The sequence below is a fragment of the Chionomys nivalis genome, chromosome 9, assembly GCF_950005125.1.
Source record: "Chionomys nivalis chromosome 9, mChiNiv1.1, whole genome shotgun sequence".
NCBI classification, from domain to species: Eukaryota; Metazoa; Chordata; class Mammalia; order Rodentia; family Cricetidae; genus Chionomys; species Chionomys nivalis.
Genome location: NC_080094.1, coordinates 3,586,626 through 3,609,131, shown reverse-complemented (window position 1 = coordinate 3,609,131; position 22,506 = coordinate 3,586,626). Strand labels below are relative to the sequence as shown.

Here is a 22,506-nt window from a genome sequence, read left to right as displayed (position 1 = left end):
CGGCCACTCACACCAGGCTACCTGGCCTTGGGCGTTCCGTGATTCTCCCGTCTCACTCAAGTGCTGGAATTACTGATGTGTACCACATCTGGCTTTATGCTGGTTCTGAGGACTCCAGGTCTGTGCTTGTTCGGAGCACGCTTTGCCCATTGAGCCATCTCCCCAGGGTCTGTGTCTCTGCCACCTTATGTTATGTTGTGACGTCGCTAAGACTCCCTGGAGTCTCTGGGTGTTCTCTGAGTGCTTTCAGCACCAAAGCACACTGCTTCTGCTTAGCCTGTTGCTATTTTAGGGAGGATGTACATTTTATAATTAATTGAGTTAACCTCTATTGCTTGGCCCACCACGAAGCTCAGAGCAAGGTGCACAGCGGCTGTGACAACGTGTGTGTCACGTGAAGTGTGTGCTGTGTTTAAGCTCCTGATACATGCTCCTTTTGCTTCGGTTTATTGTTATGGACATAGTTTTATGTACAGTTTCAATGTCCTTTTTGGGCTTTAAATTTTTCAATAGCAACAGCTGCTTTTGGTGAGGGCTGTGTCTGTGTTCTGGACACTCCGCTGTCCGGTCTCCTCTAGGCCAAGGTTTCCGTCTTACAGCCCTGCCCCAGGTGTCCATTGGCAACAGTGACATGGCATCTTTGGATTGGATGGAAATGTCAGCATGCTTTCTCTCCCAGCATGGGGAGACTGTTGGCTTCAAGAACTTCACAGTTCAGATAAGGCAACAACAATGGTTAGGGGGGACACAGCTGAGGCTTGGAATTTTTCTTTTTAGGGATTGTTTGTATAAAAAATGTTTTAAAATGGTAATGCCAAGTGTTGAGAATATTTAAAGCAAGCAAGCAAACAAACAAAAAAAAGCCAGTCATGTTTAAAAAGGGGAAAAAACAAGAAAAAAAGGAAGAGTCAGACACAAATGGGAACTAACTAAGGTGAGCCCCATGAGATCACGGATGGCGGGGTGGGGGGGAGGGTCCTAAAGACACGCGTGGAGTGTGGAGCAGGCACCCTGAGGGCAGTGCACACAAACATTACAGAACAAGGAAGGGATCCTCCTGTCCACTTTACAGGATACTTATATAACGCATCTTTAAATGTGGTGTAGAGCAGTGCTGTGTGAACATGGAAATTGTAATAGGGGAATAAATAACAGTACCCAGCCTAGCCAGGCTGTCGACCTCCCTGGCTCACCACTGCATGGCAGTCTGCCAGTGGTGTGAAGAGCCAGGGCAGTCTGTGCTAACACATGAACTCACCTGCATCCCAGAAGCTGAGACCAGATGGGCAGGAGAGGGTGTGGGGGGAGAGGTGGCCACAGTATCTCTGAGCCGTCCTGGGTTCTTGACTTAGAGATTTCTTTTGGGAGATGCATTCCCACAGCAGGTCCGTAAGATTGACAGCGTCTTATCTCTGAGCTGGGGCAACCAGTGTAAACAGGAGTGGTAGGGAACCCAAAACCCAGGCTTGAAGAAAGAAGGGTCTTTGAGTCAGGTTGTCCTGGGACCCTCTGGGGCCCCTTTCTCACTGCAGCATGGATACCATCCACACCTGTTCCCACATTGCATCTTTGCAAGTGACATATTTATCAAACATGCATCTATGTGCAGCCCAGGCACGCACTGGCTCCTCGTTTATCCTCTCCACTGCCCCTTCTCCAGCTCAATGTCCTATGGGAATAACACATTGTTGGAAGGTGGCTCACCCCCGACAACTGTCCTCATGCTCTGTGAAGAGGACACAGTGTGACAGTCAGGCTCAGGGCTTTCACCTCAGTGCACATTAAGATCTAGCAAGAGAACATGCTGGAGACAGCCTCCCCCGAGCATTTGTGATGTGACACATTGTCTGTACTAGGCCAGCAGGACATGATCGGAGTCCTCCCAGGATCTCAGTGCTGCTGGTGCTTGGTAGCTGAACCTAGGTCCACAGCAGTCCTATTACAGGCTGGCATGGTGCCAGTAGCTTTAGCTCTGACCACAGCCCTGTGTGGAGAGTGTCTTTTATGCTCCATAGAGGAAGAAAGGATGCAGAGGTCATGTCCACAGCATCTCAGGAAGATCTCTGACCCCAGTGCCCAGCTCCTAACCACTGAGTAACTGCTGATGCTGCGACTTCAGGAGCTCTGCATGCACCCACATTCAGTCAGTTGATAATGTCCTGTGTCTAAAATCTATAATCGGATACAGGCTATATTAATAAGATAGGTAACATCATATCCCTATACTCTAGTTGGTCTACCAGTGTCTGCAAGTCTGGGACTCCACTCTCAAGGCAGCGTGGTGTGGGACATCATACCTGTGCCCTTAATAATGTCGCAGCATCCCACAGCCTCTCACTGAGAAATGAGTGCAAGTCACAGGTGACAATCCTGCAATAGCGCCTCACCTAGCCACCAACTACTGAATGCCACCCTAACAGTGTTGTCCTCTGTCTGGAGGTCGGCACCCTCAGTGGACCCATAGCTTACAGGGGCTCCAAGTACAGACATGCTTCTTGTCAGCTTAAAGTCACTGTCTCAGAAAATATCTTTTTTAACTGGACTTACAAACAGTCGTGAGTTGTCATGTTGATTTGTCCTGGAAGCCATGTGGGTGCTGGGAATTGAACCCAGGTCCTCTGGAAGAGTAGCCAGTACTCTTCACTGCCAAGCCTTCTCTCTCACCCCAGAGAGATGTTTTTTGACTGCCTCCCTCCTTGCACACCCCAGTTGACATGACTCCGTGCTCTCTCTCTCCCTCTCCATCCCCTTGTTCCAGCTCCCTGTAACGCCCTCAGTCTGGGCGTGCTAGCTGGATTCTGCTCTCTCTGTCTTCTGCTGGGGACTTGGCGCTCTCAGCAGGTGCTTGCAGCTGGCACACCATTGTATAACAAGACGCTTGAGTAAGGTTACTCAAAGGGTCCTAACAGACATGCTCCTGGGAGGGGTGTGTGTGTGTGTATGTGTATGTATGTATGTATCCGTACTGCCGTGAGGAGGGAGGTAGCAGAGGCCAGGATGCATGTGAAGTGGGGCTGTGAGGGACTGCCATGTGACATTTCCTGGGGAGACAAGCACCAATTTACCCCAGGTATGGCACAGATGACAGGCCAAAGTCTAATTTAGTGAGTGAGTTAGCTGGGGTTAGTTACAAGAACATGAGGCAGCCACATTGCTGAAAATCTAAGCAATGTCAGACAGGCCTGGAGTGCCCCGATCTCTGCAGCTATAATGTGGCCTGAACCAGATGAGAATGTAAGAAAAGACGACAAGGTTGGGGGGCGTTACCTAGGAGACAGGAAAACTTAGGCCTTTGTGGCATTAAACATAGCTAGGAGCTCACTCCAAGTGAAATGAAGCTATGTGGGCCCTGAATCAGAGATGGGGGCACTCCAGGCCTGTCTGGCATTGCTTAGATTTCTCATTTCCTCTCCAGCATCTATTCTGGTCTAGCATCATTACTTTGATGATGGGCAGTGGGTACTGGCTGCTCACGCTCCTGCAGGGACCAGAACCAGCTCCAGGGTGGTCAGGATAATAAATTGTCTATCTCTTGGAAACCATACATCTGGCTGCCTTTCAAAATTCAGTCCCAGGAAAGGCATGTTGATTTGTCCTAGAAGCCTGCAGGATCCTATCAGGAGGCCTTCCTGAGAAAGCAGAGAGATCAGGTTTGCCATATGAGGAGCCGTGTGCTTCTGTTTGGATAAACCAGGGTGTGATGGGCGGCTGAGATGTCCTTCAGTGGTGGAAGTAGGAGTAGGGACAGTTCTCTAGGATCCAATGCCCCGGCTCACAAGCCTGACCTGCTGCTGTGCCAGGGAGTCCTTAGGGTCCTTGTTACTGCTCCGGCTTTAGCAGGGAAGGCAAAATGTCCCCAGCATGGACCACAACACATGGTAGGAGGTGTTTGGAGGTGACCTGCCTGTAAGTCCTGGATGGAGTGAACCCAGGTGAGGTCCCTTAACTTGCTGGAGCTTGGCATGCCCCAGGTTGCTATTGGGACTGAATTTAACAAGGCCCTGCTCTCCTGGCCCTTGGAACTTAAACCTGTATGTGTGACGCTGTGGTCATACTAGGCTTTGTTCTCACGCTGGCATTGATTGAAGCCACGTGTACTTTCTGATTTCACTCAGGTGTAAATGTTATCATTCAGTGGTCACAGCCAAGAAAGTGGAGGCTCAGAGAGACAAGGGAAGGTGTGTGGGGTCTCACAGCTAGCATGCAGTGTGGCTGAGGCTTGGCCCACATTGACTCCACACCTGGAATAGTTGGAGAGAGGAAATCAGGACTGGTGTGATTATTCCAAAGTCACCAAGAACCGGGTCTTCTCTTTCCTCATGGTAGCTCTCTTCCTTCTGGTGCTTGATGCTTCATGGCCCAAGATGGCTACAAAAATGCTGGCAATTGCATTCCAGCCCTGAAGGATCCCTGGTGCCACTGAGCAGCTCTTCACTGGGTCTCCCCCACTGACCCTTGCCTCACAACGCGGGGTCAGAATCTCTTCCCCATCTGTACTTAGCAGGAAGGAGGCTACCCGAGGAAGATCAATGGTACGACATGATGTAGAAAGAGAGGCTGGGTAGGAAGCTAAAGATTTCTTCTGTACGTTCTCAACTTCACAATGGGCACAGGTGGGAGGAGGCAAGGAAGAAGGGAGGATGGCTAGGCAGGTGAGTGACTGGGAAACACCATATCCTGTAGGGAGATGTTTTACATAGCTGGTTCTCGGAGGCCTGTGGGGTTAGATGCTCACCCGGATCTTCGTGTGCTGCCCAGGATGTGGGCATCTGGGAGAAGTGGGGGAGGAAAGGAGATACGGGACCTCTGAAGACCCTGTATTAGGAGTCAGAGAAAGAGGTGGGAATGTTAGGATTCAGGCCATATGCTGGCGTCCCCTGGCCAGCCCAGGGTCCTATTCTGTACGCAGGTACAAAGGCCCCTTTAAGAGACAAGCCTTAGGGGCTAGAGAGATGACTCAGTGGTTAAGAGCATTGCCTGCTCTTCCAAAGGTCCTGAGTTTGATTCCCAGCAACCACATGGTGGCTCACAACCATCTGTAATGAGGTCTGGTGCCCTCTTCTGGCCTGCAGACATACATGCAGACGGATTATTGTATACATAATAAATAAACAAACAAATAAGAGACAAGCCTTGCCCACTCCCGCTTTCTTCCCTTGGTCTTCTGAAGAGGCAAGCAGGTTTTTTCCTCTCTCTCCCCCTCTCTTTCCTCCCCTTTACCCTTCTCTCAATAAATTCTACACTGAGCTCTGTCTGCTGGCTGACATCTTTGTCTTTCACCTGCCGTGGGACCCACCAAAGGTCCCACACTGCTCTGTAATCATAGCACCCTGGACAACTGGACCAGTGGTGCCTCTTCTTCTTTGAGAACCCCTCCCTCATTACCACTGCAATTCGGTTTAGCAACAGAGACTTCCTGACTGCCCTGTGTGGTCCTCTCTGCTGCATATGGCTGCAGGGCAGAGCCCCTTCCTCAGCTCCAGCCTTGGAAATCTATCACTAGGTTGCTTAGGACATGAAATCACATAGGCCTGTCCCTGCTTCAGATGCTTTACCCAGCTACACATCCACAAGTGTTTGAGATGGGAGCTCCTGTGGGAACAGGCTTGAGGCATCTTCCACAAGAGGACTGAGGGCGTGGACGCACAGAGCAGTCTGCACAGATTTCCCCGGGTGTTTATAACACCGCATCCTCACACTCAGCCCCACACCCACCCCACAGCAGCGTTGGAAGCTTCCTGGCCCTGGCTCCGGAATGTTCCACTTGGCTTTCATAGAAATGACATGTTCCTTTTCTAACCATAGTAAGTCAGGCAGTCAATGTACAGAAAGCTTAATTGAATTACCTAATTCCAGCACTAAGCACAGCTGGTGCCTCTGGGCTGGAACAGAAGCTGCTACTCGTGCATGGTGGGGATAGCACTGGGAGATGATGGGTGTGAGGGCTGGACCTGGGAGAGCACAGACCCTGAGCACAGCTTGACCTCTCAGGCATGTCTGCAGCTGTGCCCATGGATGGACTCCCTCCCCCTTCATAGCACTGTTTATGGATGGACTCCCTCCCCTTCAGAGCTGTGTCCATGGATGGACTCCCTCCTGCTTCAGGAACCCACTGGGCGTTCCATGCTAAACTCACAGTTTGCCTGAGTCAGCTGGTGTGGGCTGGACTGTAGCTACTGGATCCTGCCTCTTGTCTCTTTGAGTATTTGGTTGGGTAACTGGGGGTGACCACCTTTTCAGGTTGAGATCTCTAACCTGTTCAGCTCTGTCCATCAGGAGACAAGATGAGCGGGAAGTTCAAGGGCAGATAGGACGCTACAGTTAATTCATGGAAAAGCCAGCACTGACACAAAGGATGAGTGGAGCCTGGGTTTTTTTGTGAGTGCGCAGGTAGGGTGGGGTGTGGCTGTGACCACATGTGTGCGCGTGTGTAAAGCCAGAGGCCAACCTTGGGTGTCACCCCTAGGAATGCCGTCCATCCACCTCCTTGGAGATGGGTCTCTCTCTCTGGCTTGGAGCTTACCAATTAGGCTAGGGTGACTGCCCAGAAAGTCCCAGTGATCTTTTTGTCTCTGCCTCCCAGCAGATAACTGGATGGACAGCATACCTGGGTTCTGGTGCTCCGAACTCAGGCCCTTGTGATTGTGTGCCAGGTGTTACCAGCTGCGCCATCTTCCTAGTTCCTGACAGATGGGCATGGCATGAGCACCCATTCCTATGCCCTTTTGTTTTTCACTGTAGCAGACATTGTGTGTGTGTGTGATATGTATGTTTTGCGTGTTGTGTGTATGCTGTGTGTGGTGTGTATGTATATGAAAGGGGGAGGGGGTGTGCATGCATGTATGTGTGTGATATTATTTGAGACACTTGGGAAACATGTTCTTGGAACATGAGATCTGAGAGCTGGTGCTTGTATAAATTTTGTTGGTGTCTCTGAGACAGAATCTCACTATGTACCCTTGGATAGCCTTGAACTCACAATACTCTGTCTCAGCCTTCTAGATTCTAAAACAATAGATGTGCAATACCTTGCCTGGTCACATCTGGCATTTGGGACAAAAACATCACAGGATGCTGTACCTATACAGCCCATGTTACAGTCTTACCAGTGATGATGGGGATGTCCCCAGCAGTGAAGGGACCAAGCGGTGGTGCTGGAAGGTACCATCTCCACTCTCATCGGCTCAGGGCATCCTATCCCTATCCTTGGCACTGTCATGCCAAGCTTGCTGCTCTCTGCCCCTCTGCCAGTGCCCCTGCAGGACTTGATAACAGCCTGGCTCTGCAGGGCAGGCCATCTGTGTCCCACACGCGAGAGACCATAGGCAATAAGAGCACCCTGGCCACTCTTCCCTACAGAGTGGCTCACTCTGTATAAGGGGATAGGGCTAGTAGTGAGGGACAGAGCCCCTGCTCCTGGGAAGGGCTGCATCCCTCTGTGGCTAGCTTGCACCTCCCCTGGGTGTGCCCACAGGTTGCCCCCCTGCTAATGGCCATTCACCAATGATGGGAGAACCAGGTGGGAGTAGTTGGGGTTGGCCTGATTCCTTGTTCTGAGCCTTGCAAAGGCCTGGAGTCAGTTTCCTTGACAGAGGAAATGGCATGCACAGAAGCTGTGAGGTGGGAGCATTGTTTCTGTGTGTGTTTGTACCCCCAGACTCCTGTGTCAAAGCCTACCCCCTGGTGTGATGGTGTTTGGGGTAGAATTGGGAAGGTAGTTAGGGCCTCTCATGGGATCAGGAGTCAGTGCTTGCACTGGTTTTGTATCTGTGGTAAACACCTGACGAAAGCAGGTGAGGGAAGGAGAGGTGTATTGGGCTCACGGCAGTGTGGAAGTGCAGACATGGCTGCTGGGAAGTCACCATCGATGGGGAGACATGGTGACAGGAGTGGGAGGCAGCTGGCCACATGGCACATGCAGTCAGGAAGCATGGAGATGACTCCTGGTGCTTAGCTCACTGTCTCCTCTCTGCTCAATCAGGGACCGCAACCCGTGGGATGGTGCTACCCACATTCAGGGCATGCCTTCCCGTCTCTGTTAAACTTCCTGGAAACATCCTCACAGACACGCCCAGCAGTGTGTCTTCTGGGTGATCTCGGATCTGCTCAAGCTGAGAGTGAAGGGGAAACCATCGCAGCCTCTTATTAAAGAGGCCCCAGGGAGATCACCCTCCCTCTGTAGCGTGAATGTGCTGGATACCCAGTCCCCTGATACCCAGGTTTAGGCTTCCTAGACTTTAGAAATGTGAGACACACGTTTCTGCAATTTATCACCCACCCTGGTTTACTGTTACGGTTGATGACGAGCAAGCCAGCAGGTGGGTCAGACCACGAGACAGAGCCAGCAGAGAGCGAGAGCAAGAGGTGGGAGGTGATCGGGGAGAGCAAGGCAAGCAGGCCTGGGGCACAGCTCCTGGGAGGGCTTTCTGCTAACGGGGCGCATGTCCAGCTGGCCTCCTTCTATGGAGTGGGTAAGCATGGGGCTCCTCAGGGACTCTCTAAGTGTGTGCGTGAGCACACAGGTACTTTGGTGGTCCTGGGCCGCTGTGGGACAGTGTTAGTTCTTCCTGGCTAGACTCAGACATGTCTGAGACCAGAGAGCCAAGCGGGGTAGCAGGGATCTGATCGGGTATGGGCTGCCCTTGCCCCTCTGCCTTTGTCTTCAGCAGTACCTTGCTGACCAGCTTGAGCCAGATCTATGCCTTGTTCTACCCTTTGCATGCGGACAAGGGGGGCTCATGTATACACCTGTTACTAAGTCACTTAAGAGGTGACATATCTGTCCTGTCTCTCAACACTCAATGGGCGGGGCCATCTTGGCAGCTACCCCTGCCCACACTCTCTGTTGCTCTACTCTGGCCCTCCCTTTCTGCCACATGTGCCCCTGGCTCTCCTCCACATGGTGCAGTCTTCCCTTCAGAACCAGAACCTGGTGGCTGGCATTTAGAGTAATTGTCTCTTCTTCCCTGAGAGGAAAGAACTTCCTACAGGCAGCTTACATGTGAGGTTCTAAGATGGATGACCTGTACTTCCTTCCCAGCCAGGTGCCCCCAATTCCCCTTTTTTCTCTTTTTCAAGGCATCTCCCGAGGACCTGAGAATCTCCCCCTGGAAGATTCTCTAGTTCCCCTGTGGGGGACTTGTGGCCATTTCAGTGTTACCAATGTTGGGGGCAGAGTGGGAAGGGCCCCATGAACTAAGGTCAGGTCGAAGCCTCTCAGGTAGCCTGGGACTCATCTAGAGAGGCAAGCACTCTTGGCTTGTCAACCTCTGCCTGTCCTAGTACCTCAGGGGCCCTGATTCCTGCTGCAAGGGGAGGGTTTACCTGGGCTTTTGTAGGCAGCCTGGAAATACCCTTTACCCACACAGCAAGGGTGACCACGGTGTCGGGCAAATGGAAACAGCAAGCCTCCTAGAAGCCATGGTGCAGCTCATAGGTCACCTGGACCATGCAAGCTACTCTCTCCTCACTGTAGATGCAAGGAGGTGCCACTGAATGCAGGAGTGCATGACAGCCACTAGCAGGGCCATCCCTGGGGCCTCTGGGGACTCTGGGATAGGGTTATGGAAGGTCAGTACTGAGGGCTTCTACAGTGATTCTGTCCTGACCCCAGGAGAAAGCTGCAGATTAAGGGCAAGCTCCTGAACACTGAAGACTTGATGCTCCCAGGAATGTGGGCTGCGGCACACAGACAAACATGAAGCACTCTTGGAGTGGAGCACAGACCACTTCCTGGAAGACAAGGGCTCTGGAAGGGAAGAAAGAGCCTCATTCTGTCCAGGGCCTTACCAAGAATCTTTCCTGTGTTTCAAGAAGCATCTGCCCGGTGATGTGATGGCATCCCATGAGGCCTGGTCCATTGCCCACTGATGTCATCCTGACGACTGTGTAGGTGTAACAATGCAGTTCCCACCCTGTCTCCTAATGAGGTCGTGTCTGAGTGCCTGCATAAAATGGATGCTATTTTATGGAAACTTAACTTCTCTTTTCTCCCCTCATATTCTGAATTGGACATTACATCCATGCATGTGTGCACGTGTGCTCTTGCATGTGTGTGGAGGATAGAGATCAATCTATGGTGTCTTCCTCAAACTTTTGCCACTTTATTTCTTTGAGGCAGGGCTTCACACTGAATTCAGAGCTCACCGACTCAGCTTGGCTGGCTGGCCTGCAAGCCCCAGACCTCCTGAATGGTGTTATTACAGACATGAGAGGCTGTGACCCGTTCTTTGTTGTTGTTGTTGTTTTATATATTGTGCATAAAATAGCAGCTAGCTGTATTCTTATGAACTTCTTGTAGGGGACTGTGTTACACTAGTGTCATAAGGGTATCCTGATTTATCGGGAAGCCACAATATACTTAGAGCCGCAATAGAACGGCTCTGGAGGGGTAGAGCCACAATAGGGCAGCTCTGCCCTGGAGGAAAGGCGTCCCGACTTTTGGGAAGCCAGGCTACCTGAAGCTGGGGTGCGGTGGGGGATGGTCTCCCTGCACGATATAGGGATCCTGCTCTTCTCCTGGAGAGCCACTACAGCCGAGTTCTGCTCTGTTCCCTTACTGGAGCGTCCTACCAGAGCGATCTGCTTCTTCTTAGGCCTAATCTGCTAACACTCTGCTAAAGGGAAGCCCCCTGCAAAAAGGTAGCAATCTCCTCCGGCTCCCCTGAAAAAATGTTACTTTTCCCCAGCTAGCCTTGCCCCTCCCCCTTACGGAGCATCCTAGTAAGGTTCTTCTGTTCTGCTCTGCCTTACTGAAGCCCCCTAGGGAGCATCTCAGCAAGGTTTTTCAGCTCAGTCCCCTAAGGGACATCTCAGCCAGGTTCTTCTGGTCTGTGCCGGTGAATGAAGGTCATCACCTAAGACTCTTTTGAGAAAGAGATTTATTTGGGAAGGAGGAATCCAGGAGAGTGGCTGCCTCTGCCAGGGAGGGTTTGATGGTAGCTCTTAACTGAAGTGGTGAAGAGGCTTATATAGGGCTTCTTAGGGGTGGAGTTTTCCCAGGGAGAAGGGGGATTGGTTAGTTTTTCCCTGCTCAGGGATTGGTCAGTTTAACTGGTCAGGGACCAAGATGGCTCTGACTTCATGGGCCAAACTGTGTTTCTTTCACTGGTCCTTTGGAGCTTTTTTTGCCTCTAATCTTAGGACCAGGGCATATTCCTTTCACTGGCTCTCCATGAGGAGAGCCTTACCCACTGAGCGATTTCTCTAGCCCCTGATGTGCTCTGAAGTGAGTGTGAAGGTTGATTAAAGGTGAAGCTGGGTGTGATCTATGTTGTGCGAAGGGGATGTAGGTCTACTAGGGTTGGGGACCTTGATTTGGGGAGGGCACCCTGGCACCAGGAGCCCATTTGAAGCTGTTACTTGTCGTGTTCCATAGCACAGGGCACAGAGCACAGAGCAGGAGCCGAAAGTGATGCAGGAGTCACCGTGGACTGCCCAGCCTTGCTGAGGACAGCTGGATAGAGTCCGTCATGGGGTTTCATGAAGGCCAGCCTATGTTGGGCTGAAGGGGATTCTGGGTGGTTATCAGTATGGTCAGATGTGGAGACCCTGGGGTGTTGGGAGTGAGTGCAATTAGAAAGCGAAGGTTACTGGGTGGGAACCAAGTTTAAGATGGGGAAGTGGGTTGTACAAGCCATAGGTATGGGGTAGCAGAACAGGTTGACTTTGGACATGGGAATGGAGGCCTTGGGTCTCCACCCACCCTTGTGTCCAGAAAGCTGGGGCAGGTAGCTGCTGTGACGGGATTATCCTAGGTGTGTGTGTGTGTGTGTGTGTGTGTGTGTGCGCGCGCGCGCGCGCGCACGTGTGTATGTGTGTGTGGTGTTAGCAGCTGGCAAATTCCCTAGGTGAGCCTTCAGTGAATGGAGAACCCACTTCTCAGAGGGGTATGATTCCAATGTGGGTCCTCTTTCCTCTCTAGGTCTGGAGCTGGCTGGAGCCTCTATTGGGTGCTCAGTCCTGTTCTCCTCATGGCGGCTTGCTCTTGTTATGTGGGCCTGTCCTCTGGAAACCCTCTGGAGAAGACTGCTCTGCCCTTGACCCCTAGTCTCTAAGTGTACTCTGTCACCCGGCAGTTTGTAATCAGGGTCCATGCTCTGCCGCCTTTGACCGTAGTTCCTTCCCCTTGCCTGGTTCTGGATCTGAATGGTAATGCTGCCCCCCCCCCCCACTGGGGAATCCCAGTTTCATAGTGACTCAGGGCTAGCTATGGGGCAGGATCACCTCCCAAAATAGCCGCAGGATCTGTGGGTACAGCGCCGTCTGCTTTCCAGCTGCGGCCTGTCTCTAGGCAGCACCTGCCTCTTCTGGAAGGTGTCTCTGAGCGGAGTCTTGGTTAGGATGGCATTGGACCTGGCAGCGGGAATCAATGCTTGTAGAGCTGTCATTGTGAATGCCTTCTTAAGCCAGACCCACTATGAGTTGAGCATCTCAAAATTTCCTGTGGCGCTGTAGTCGCCTAACCCGGAGCATCAGGTAGCTGAGACCTTGTGCCAAGGAGGACTTGGAGGCTGCTGTCCTCTGAGGGCCTGGTGCGTGCTGCCTCGTGCTTCTGTGTTTCAGCCGGCCCTTATGGGGAACCCGAGACATGCGTGTTCAGAAGGAAAACGAATCATCAGAGGGATCAGGTACCTTACCAACGTTGTAGGTCTAGAGTCAGCTTAGAAAGCATTCACATCTGTCTCTGCCTCGAATCAAGGCTCCTCTCATAGAGGAGGATGGAAAGAGTAATGGAAGCTGCAAGTTTATACAAGTTGTGGCTACTCAGAGAGCTTAGAAGGAGGTGACGGGAGGCCATTGCCCAGAGAGGGACAGGCCATCTGTGAATAGAATCACAGGGTAGATTGAGGCTTGAACGCAGTAACCTGGGGACGGTATCCCAGGGAACCATGTGGGGGAGGAAGGACAAGTAGGAGCATGGCTGCAGCTGAGAGAGGTAGCAGGCAGCGTGTACCGAGTGCTCTCTGCATGGCCTCCCAGGTCCTCCTGATACCCGAAGACCCTGCTGCGAGGAGGAATAAGGCTCAGAGATCAACTCCTGGGTTGACTGTGGTGGGGTCTGAAGCCAAGCCTCCTGGCTGGCCTGTGCCACCATAGCTAGGGTGCACACAAGGCTCCATGCCACAGAGTCATCTCAGAGGCTTGCCTTGTTTCCAGAGGAAGGTTCTCGTCATCCTTACAGTGTTTACATATGACATGGAATGTGTTATAGTAAGAAAAGCACCAAGCCTTCTTTGCTCACAAAATCTAATTTCTTGTTTTTTGGATTGGTGACATATCTTGGGGTGGTTTTCATGAGCACACAACAGCTGTACATTCTGAGAGTGTGAAACATGGAGATGTTCATTGGACAACCCTGAGATTCCTGGGCTACCAGCTATCATCACCAACGTGTGTGTGTGTGTGTGTGTGTGTATGTGTGTATGTAGAGCACTCAGAGCTTCTCTTGGTGATTTTGAATTATACATGATATATACAAATGGTATTATCACCATTTCCAACTGTGGACACGAGTGTTTGTTCTTTCGTGATGGCTATGGCTTTGTCCCCAGGCAGCAATCACTCCTGTCTCTACTCGGTAGTTCTGTGAGCTCAGATGTTGTGGTTTGTACATCTGAGTGAAACCAGGGTATCTTTCTGTGTTTGCCTTATTAAGGAAACATAATAATCTCCAGATCCTTCCATGTTGCCAGAAACTACAGGATTTTGATTTTTTTCTAACAGGAATACATAGTATTTAATTATGTATTTACTTCAGATTTTCTTTGGTGTGTGTGTGCGTGCGCGTGCATGTTCATGCGTGTGCAGGTCAGAAGGCAACCTCAGATGTCATGTTTAGAAATGCCATTCCTCACTTGGCCTGGAGTCCACCGAGTATGCTAGGGACCCACATGTTGTCCCCTCCCCAGAGCTGAGACTATAGGCATCCACTGATCACACCCGACTTTTTACCAGAGCGCTGGGGATCAAACTCATGTCTTCATGTTCTGCAGCAAGCCTTGACTGACTGAGCCTTCTCTGCCATCAATGGCTACCAAAGATGATTATCCATCTTGATTATTATGGGTAGTGCTGTTCCAGGTGTCTGGCTCATAGGAGCATCAGTCCAGAAAAACATTGCTATGGGACCAGAAGAGACAGCCAGACTGTGCTTCTCCTTTGGCAGCTCCCAGCATTGCCCTGTTCTAATTCAATCAGTTGCCACTCCCCAGTGTAGCCAAGCCCTGTCTGGCCCACATCAAGGCCTCTTCTTGGACAGTTCTTTGGTTTTAGCCCCAGCATCCCACTAAATATGAACAGAGCCCTGATCAGTCTATTAGGAGAGGCCTGTGGCAGCATTTACCTCTGCCTTAGTCTGGGGCCAGACAAATGGAAGACCCTAGGCAGGGCCAGAGGCCCCCAGAGGGAGCTTGTGCACACTGCACATCTCAGTGATCACAGCCATTGTGTCGGAACAGGTTGAGACCCCTCACTTCCAGGCTGCAGAACTGGACACAGGAATGGCCCATCCTTGCTGGAGGCCTTCGCTGACTGGAGTCAGGGCAATCTCCAGTCTCGTGCTGCTGGGGGCAATGGCTGGCTGTTTGCCCGAGCAGTGCAACTATCCCAGTGTGTGGCCTGGGGAGTCTTAGGGAGCATTCCTGGACATCCCAGGCCCTGGGCAGCTGATCTGGGAGAAGAGTGGGATCTTAGAAGGGTGCACAAAGCAGCAAGTCTTGAGGGCTGGCTTCAGCCTGCACGTTGTGTGGCCTTTGTGCTTTAAAGTGCATTCATGACAGCATCCTGAGGACTGCAGTCACCATGAATGCAAGATGAAAAGGAGAGAGAAAAGTTCTCTCCCTGTCTCTTGGGGACCTCTGGATTTTTGTCCTTGCAGCCTCAAGTCATCATGCACAGATCACTTTGTAGCCCCCTTTCTGTGCTCTTTCTATGATGTCAGGGGCCACCTCAGCTCCTGTTTCTAGGGAGCTGACAGGAGAGTGGAAGAGTGTCCTGAGAGGGGACAGTGGCTCTCAGCAGATGCGCTGTAGGTTCTGAAGCTCAAAGTGAGCAGAAAGGCAGCAGGCTGGACTACAGGTACTACTGGGTATTCTGAGAGTGCCCAGCACCTGAATGCTTGGCAGGGGTGTAGGACACCAGCATAAACGCTAGACACAGGCATGGAAATGACTGGGGGGGGGGAGAGAGAGAGGAGGGCATGTCTGATGGAGGACGATCTATAGCGGGAGAGAGGTGTGAATGCTGGAGAGGATGGCAGTATCTGATGAAGGGTCTAAGGGAGAGGACCTGAGCGTCTGATACAGGCGTCCTTTCTGTGGTCCAGCCCTATGGGAGGCTGCACACAGCAGGGGACAGATACCATAACGCTCATGTCTACCTGCATCCAGTCTGTGCTGATCCTTTCAGCCCTGTAAGTGGGCAAAGCAGGAGTTCAGCCAGCACAGCCCAGGCTGGGGAGAACATGGCCCCTGACAGCCAATGGCCAGGGCAGAGTCGTCTGGTTTTCCTTTACAAATCTTCAGTACCCAACTGGGCATTCCACACAGTGTGTTGGCCGCCTCTGCCTCCACAGTCCAATTCACCGTCTTATCCCTCTGCCCATTCCTGATTGAATTCACAGCACATGTCAGAGCTTTAGGTGACTTTCAGGTTGATAACTGCGGAAAGCCACTGTCCTACTAGCTCTCCTGCACAAGGTCCTACGAGGACTCACAGACACCTGGGACCTGTCATGCTCCTGGCAGTGGGTGAGGAAAGCCCAGCCCACACTCTTTCCTCCAGCCTTCAGACACTCCCTCCTGGGCATACTAGATGCTATTGTGTCAGGACGCCTCTCTCCTTTGGGGGGTACTTCTGCCCTGTGGTGCTGCCCTTACCTACCACATCAAGTCTTACTGTGGGGAGTCAGCTCTAGGTGGTAAGTCATTGTTACCAAACCACGACAGAGCAGTCGATTGAGAATCATGAGCCAGGCATCCCACTGGGCTGTGACACCCACGGGCCTGCTCTTCACTTCCCTGTGCTCCTGGCCTCCTTGGCTCCCAGAGCACTTCTGCTGGTGCTCTGGCTCCTTGTCCCTAAGATAATAGCACTAAGGTGGTAGCACTGTCCAGACTGGATGCTACAGTTCAGGGAATGGGAAAACACCCAGTGCCCATTCTATTCATCCTTCACCAACGCCTGTTGCTGCCTCTCTGGGCTCACTGGCTAAGGCAACCAAGTCCACTCTCAGGGAGTTCTAGGAACATGAGGTTTCCCTTGGGCCCAAACCTCCTTTCCCAGGTCTGGTTCTGCCCACAAAATGTCCATGTCCCCCCGGCCTAAGTGGCTACTGCTTTGGCAGCCAATGCCTGTACACCTCACTTCCCGATACCCTCAGCCTACCTGTCCTGAAGGTCAGGCTTGGCTGTTCCTGCCATCCGTTGCCTACTGTCTATCCACTGTGGTCCTCTCTGCTTTGGATCCAGCTGTGGGTTCTGGTTCCTGTTCCAAGGGCTCCTGTGGCCTGACTTCAGACCAGATGTCTGACTTGATTCCCATCTGCCACATGCAGAACTAGCGGGTGTCAGGCTCTCCTATTGTTCTGATCTCAGATGCTGGAGTTGGGGTGGAGGCAGGGGTGATACCTCATTAGCTCAGGTGCAGGCCCTGTTCCCTGAGCTAAAGCTCAGGTGGTCAGATGTCCCTGTGAACCATCTTATTCCGGGGTTTTGTACTTGGAGTAGGGAGTTTGTTTTTTTTTTTATTTTTTTTTTAAACCATCTAATTCCATAAACATTGGTTGAGAAGCTAACCAGAGGTTGTACAATGGTGACAGTGTTCACAGCAATGTGATGGGATGCTCATACTAGCTATATTCCCCTAACCTGGGGCTGAGCTTTTTCATGATACCTCCTTTGTATAGCACTGTGGGAAGGAAGAGTACCACCTCCCACCTTTGGCTTGATTTGTGACTTGGTCCTGTAAGATACTCAGACTAGCCAGCCAAGGGGTCTCATGGTAGCTCAGCCGCCTTCGTGGTGGCCCACAGTGGATAGGATCCTGGACACAGGTAAAGAGGGAGAGAGACTGAGCAGTTTAACTGTTTCCAGGGACAGGCCAATGTACTAATTCCCTACGGTCTCTGCTTCTCTTCTGCTGGGTAGCAAACTTGAAGAATGGCATTTGGAGCTAGGAGGAAGTGCCTGGCACAGGTGACCACTTCATACAGATAAGAATAATCAGATATAGAACGGCGCTGTTAGGATTGCTTTTCTGAAAGTATGCATTGATGCCCGAATCCTAATTTCACAGGGGTAATAAAGCCCTTGGGCACAGTAACCCTTGAGGTGTGCAAATTCTTGGAGATTTCTTAATCCCAAGCAAATGTTAGAAAACAGCATCTTTAATTGGCTGAGTGTATGCAACTCTTTGAAGATCTGCTTAGTTCTCCTTGCATGTGAGAAGGCTCAGAAAAGCCAAGTGCCCTGCCTGCAGATACTCAGCTAGAAAATGGCAAGCTCTGACCAGCAGGGTATGTCTTCCCCCTTCCAAAGCTCATCCTCTGCTTCCCTGTCATATTGCCTTTGGTGCTACAGCGCACTCCCTGTCAATGGAGTGCTTCATGAGCAGGTAGAAGGAACACCTTATGTCGTTCTCTAGCCCCAGAACCATCAAGAAAAAGCCTACTCACATGATATGTGCTCCAGGACCTCATAGGCTTAGCTGCAGCAGGTTGTCATGTGGTCTCTCCTTCTCTTAGTCGTTAGGCCCTTTCTTGTCACCAGGAGCTCAGTGCACCTGCACCTTCCCCCAATTCCCCTGCCCTGCTCAGCTCCTTATCCCTCACATCTATTCTGTGTGCAGGCCACTGTAAAATGGCTGGTGATTTTTTTCTTGTCCATCTGCCTTTCCCTCTGGACAGCGAGCTCCCCCAAACCTTATAGACTCAGCAGTGTGTCCAGGGGACTTAGAATAGTGTCTGATGCATAGTTGGTAGTCTAAGGTCATTTGAGAAGGTGTAGGGCCACAGCAGCAGGGAGCAGGGGCCAGGTTTGTCAGGCATTACCTAGGACAGATGCGGAGACTCCTGGCTCTGGTTGCCAGACAGAAGTTGTCAGGGTCCAGGTTCAAATCTCAGGGAGCATTAGGAATAGGGTGGAAGCCACCCCCTACCCTGCAAGAGCTGGCAGACAAAACTCTGGGTGAGCCTAAAGCAAACTGTGTTCCAGTGTGGAGGGAGGCATGGAGCAGACATATCACGCCCCGGTCTTTGTGCTGGGACAGGGGTTATAAATATAGTTCTGGAGACAGCATTTTCACAGGGGCAAAATGTTATAGTTCCCGATTTTGAGCATTCAGGGCCTTGGCCCTGATGCCTCTCTCCAGTGGCTGAGGATCCGGAAGTAGGAAGGCTTCTGGCTCAAACCCAAGGCCATTAGATAAAAGTAATTTGAGCTTGGCATTGACTTTTGTCTAATTATGCCTCCCTCTCCTGACAAACCCTGTTTATATTTTGTGGGGTTTTATTTTTTGGGCTGCGTCCTCCAACTCCCCAAGCCAGAGACCATCTGAAAAGGAAATAGTAATTTGTCTCCACACAGCACACTGGCACACTCATCAGGGCTGCTAGAGGGAGAAAGGGAGGCGGGAGGCGCATGTGTGGGTGGCTCCTTTCCTAGTTAGCTGGGAGATCCCCAGCTGTCATTGGTGTTAGCGTTGTGTGCTCACTGACAGAGGCAAGGCCCCTCAGCTGGCCCTAGACACTCCCCCTGGGTGGGGCAGAGCAGAGGAAGCTCCCTCTCAGTCTGGCAGGCAGGTGGCTGGATTCCTGGGCTGATTTCCTTGTGCTGAGGATGGAGGATGGAGCTGATGCCTGGAAGCCAGGATCTGAGGGCATGGCTGCAGTCAGAAGCCTGAAGCCCAGCCGTGGTGCTGCCTGCCTCTCCATAAGCTAGTGGGCAGGGAGACTTTCCTGAATGAATCTCTGCACTGCTTAAACATGCATGTGGCTGGGTGAACCGAGCACCATACAGGGGGCAGGTGATGGTGTGGAGTGGAGCGAGGACCTCCTCTGTGAACCGGCTTTCCCTCCCACATGGAAGTCTGACTTGATTTTGCCAGCAAGAGGCTCCAGTGGTCCACGCTCTTCTCCCTTTCGGAAGGTGATCTCGAACTTGAGGAGTGTATGCCAGGCGCCTCTCGCTGCACAGACCCTGGCTAGAACTTCCAGGTGCCACCATGGTGCAAAACATAATCCTGGTGTTTTTCCGCAGAAGGCTGAGCCAGAGACCAGCCGTGGAGGAGCTGGAGAGAAGAAATATCCTGAAACGTGAGTAGCGGGCGATTTCTCTAGAGGTTTCCCTCGTGTGTGCTGAGGCTGCTGCAGGAATCTGAGCTCTCGTAGCCCAGCCCAGCAGGCTGAACATGCTGGGTTTGCTAAAATCTGAGTAGCTAAGCGATTCTGAAAGGGCCTTAAAGTGGCTGCATTCAGAAAGCTCCTTCTAAAATGAAATAAAAATAGCTCTTCCCTAGAATTAAACATGTTATTTTCAGCTTTGTCAGATGGTCCTGTAGATCCTAGGGAAACAAGTCATTAATCCTGTGCATGTTGGGTACCGAGCGGAGCTCCTAGGGAGTTTGCAGTGGGGGTCCTATTGGCACTAGAAATCACAGACCCAGTCAAGAGTTGTACCAGAGTATGGCACACCCCTCACTTGTTCCTTCTAGGAGAAATAACAGCTCACGTGAGCAGGGAAACTTCTGTGGCTCACAACTTTGGGTTCCAGCCTAGTTATGTGAATGTGCTGAACACAGGTGTCCAGCGATACTGTCCGCTGTATGTAAGGTTCATGTCTTTGGTAGTGGAAGGTAGTCAAACCCTCCTAAGGTGTGCCCTGAGTGGTGCTGACCTGACAGACTCATCTTTTAAGTATTTTCTATAGTATGTGTTGTCTTTGGGTCAATTCTGTAGCATGACTCGTCTTTCTCTTGCTGTGTGTTCTTTGTGAACACCTTTTTCAGAGTTGTAACAGTACCATGGCTGGCCTGCTACTACCAGAGGCCACAGAGCCTTAATCTGCACATGCAACTCAACCCATTCTTCTCACGTCTTTGCCTCGATACTGCCTTCAACCTTAAAGCTATCTCCAAACTTTGAGGCTGCTGGGGGAAAACCTTTAAGATTAGGATTTTTTTTTTTTTTTTTTTGGTTTTTCGAGACAGGGTTTCTCTGTGGTTTTGGAGCCTATCCTGGAACTAGCTCTTGTAGACCAGGCTGGTCTAGAACTCACAGAGATCCGCCTGCCTCTGCCTCCCGAGTGCTGGGATTAAAGGCGTGCGCCACCACCGCCCGGCTTAGGAGTTGATTCTTGAAACTTACATAGTGAGTGCTGTTATGTTGCCTAGACTGTGGATGATACCATGCTTGATCCAGTTGACAGGACTCAAGCTATTTGAGCTATCAAATGTTTGATATTCTTATGTCATTGGTGATTATCGAAAGCTGTGGTCTAGACTTGGACAAGGGAAGTTCCAGATTTAGGACATGCCATACTCTAGGTGTGCTACCGGCACAGGAAGAGAGCCCTGGGTCATAGCCGTGTCTTCTATGTGTAACCAGGTCCCCCACCCACACACACCTGTGCTTCTAATTGTGTTACTATCTGAAACAATGAAGTCTTAAAAATAGACTGTTTGGGAGTGGAGCTAGCAAGCAGCTGGAATTGAAAGCACTCACCTTTAGCCCGCAGAAGTGGATTTCCCTTGTGATGGCCATGGCAACACATTGTAAACACAGCGCCTTTGCCAGCAGGCCCCATTTATCCTTACACAGAAGCCTTGTCAAGTATCCTGAGTGGGAGGATGTAAGGAGCCCACTATTTGATTTGTGTGGTTCTGTTTTTTTCTGTGGCACAGATAGGGTTAGCATATATGGAAAAAGGAATAGCACACCTAGCTGTGCACACTACATGTGCGTCCACTTGTGACTAAACTTTGTTTTCCTTCAAGAGGAGAGACATATCAGTGCATCTGACAAACACAATTCCATGTATTGGTAGCCTAATCGAATATGATGACTGGGTTAATCCTTACCACAAATCAAAGAGTTGTGCTATTGTCCCCATCTTACTAGTGAAGCAGCTAAGGCCCCCAGGAAAGGTGGCAGTTCAACATGAATGCTGGCTTACCTCCTGGCTGCCTAAGTTCTTAGTCCCCTCATTGGAATAATCACACGTTCCTGGGTACCCATGGAAGATACACATAAAGCTGTCCAAAGTTCTGGAATAACTTCTCCAAATTGTGTCTACTCTTGGTGGTATGATGGCATTTCCACAGTTAAGGGAGCGTGGGAAATCCCGCTTTTCCCCAGTCTTTTCACAAGGAGACTGACTATACTTGGGGTTTGCCCATGGCCTTTGTAAGAAATCAGAACTGCTTCCATGCCATAGTTCCAGCCTCTCAGGATTGGTCTGATACATTTTCAGGGTTTCCAAGTAGTTTTACTTTGTAATTGTAGCTTATAACAGTGAATTTTCTATTAGCACATTTGGTTGGAAAAGCAAGCATATGACATGATTGTGTTTCTAAAATGCTCTAGTCTAAGATAGCTTTAAAAGAAAAAAATTGAAAAGCACACTCAGATGTATTAAACACCCACATACCCAGTTGCTCCAATACATGAGTGTTTGAAATGTACTATTTAAATAAATGCAGATAATGTGAAATTATGTTAGGTGTAGGTTTCAAGGGTTCCCTTCCCCAAACATGATTGTGCTGCTGTTCAGTTTGCTGGTGGATGAGATCTATTTCCTAGGTGGGAGTTCTGTTAAGGTTGGAGACCTGAGTCTTTAGCAACCAAGAATGCCAGAAATAGGACTACATTCTTCTCTCTGTATCCAAGGGCCAGGCTTACAGTACTGTAGTACTTCAACATAGTGTACTATCTTTAACTCCCAATATGAACACAACACAAGAGGCAAAGCCAATTCTGAGGGCCTTTGTCCCCTGAGAAGGTACTGTCATAGACAAATATTTATGCTTCAACAATAGTGAAGCAGTTGAGTTGTATGCTCATATTTGATATTATGTTACCCAGAATCTGAAGTTCATGTTTTGTGCTAGCTGTCTAAAAGGTGTACACATTTGTCAAATGGAAAGACAGAGACAAACTCTGGCTACTTAGAGCTGAGCACATGCGCGATTGTGCTATAGCGACTGTACGCGCCCTGTGTTCCTACATAAACACAGATATATTTGAGTGGAATGAAGACCAACTGACAGCTGCTCCCCAAAAGTAAGCAGCATCAACAGACCTCTACTGTATAGGGCAGAGGAAAATTAGACTAGGAAGGATGGCCAGGCAGTGGTGGTGCACACCTTTATAATCCCAGAACTTGGGAGTCAGAGGCAGGCAGATCTGTGAATTTGAGGCCAGCCTGGTCTACAGAGAGAGTTCCAGCACAGGCTCCAACACTACACAGAGAAACCCTGTCTTTAAAAAAAAAAAAAAAAAAAAAAGGGAAA

General features: G+C 50.6%; 1 protein-coding gene across 3 annotated transcripts in view; it reads left to right on the top strand.

Moving 5' to 3' along the window:
* Positions 1–22,506, top strand: part of Phactr3 (phosphatase and actin regulator 3) — a 201,617-nt gene that overhangs the window by 173,039 nt on the left and 6,072 nt on the right. For all 3 annotated transcript variants that reach the window (XM_057780692.1, XM_057780693.1, XM_057780691.1), the window contains exon 9: positions 19,257–19,312. In XM_057780692.1, the coding sequence (XP_057636675.1) occupies positions 19,257–19,312 (56 nt within the window). The remainder of the gene's footprint in view (positions 1–19,256; positions 19,313–22,506) is intronic.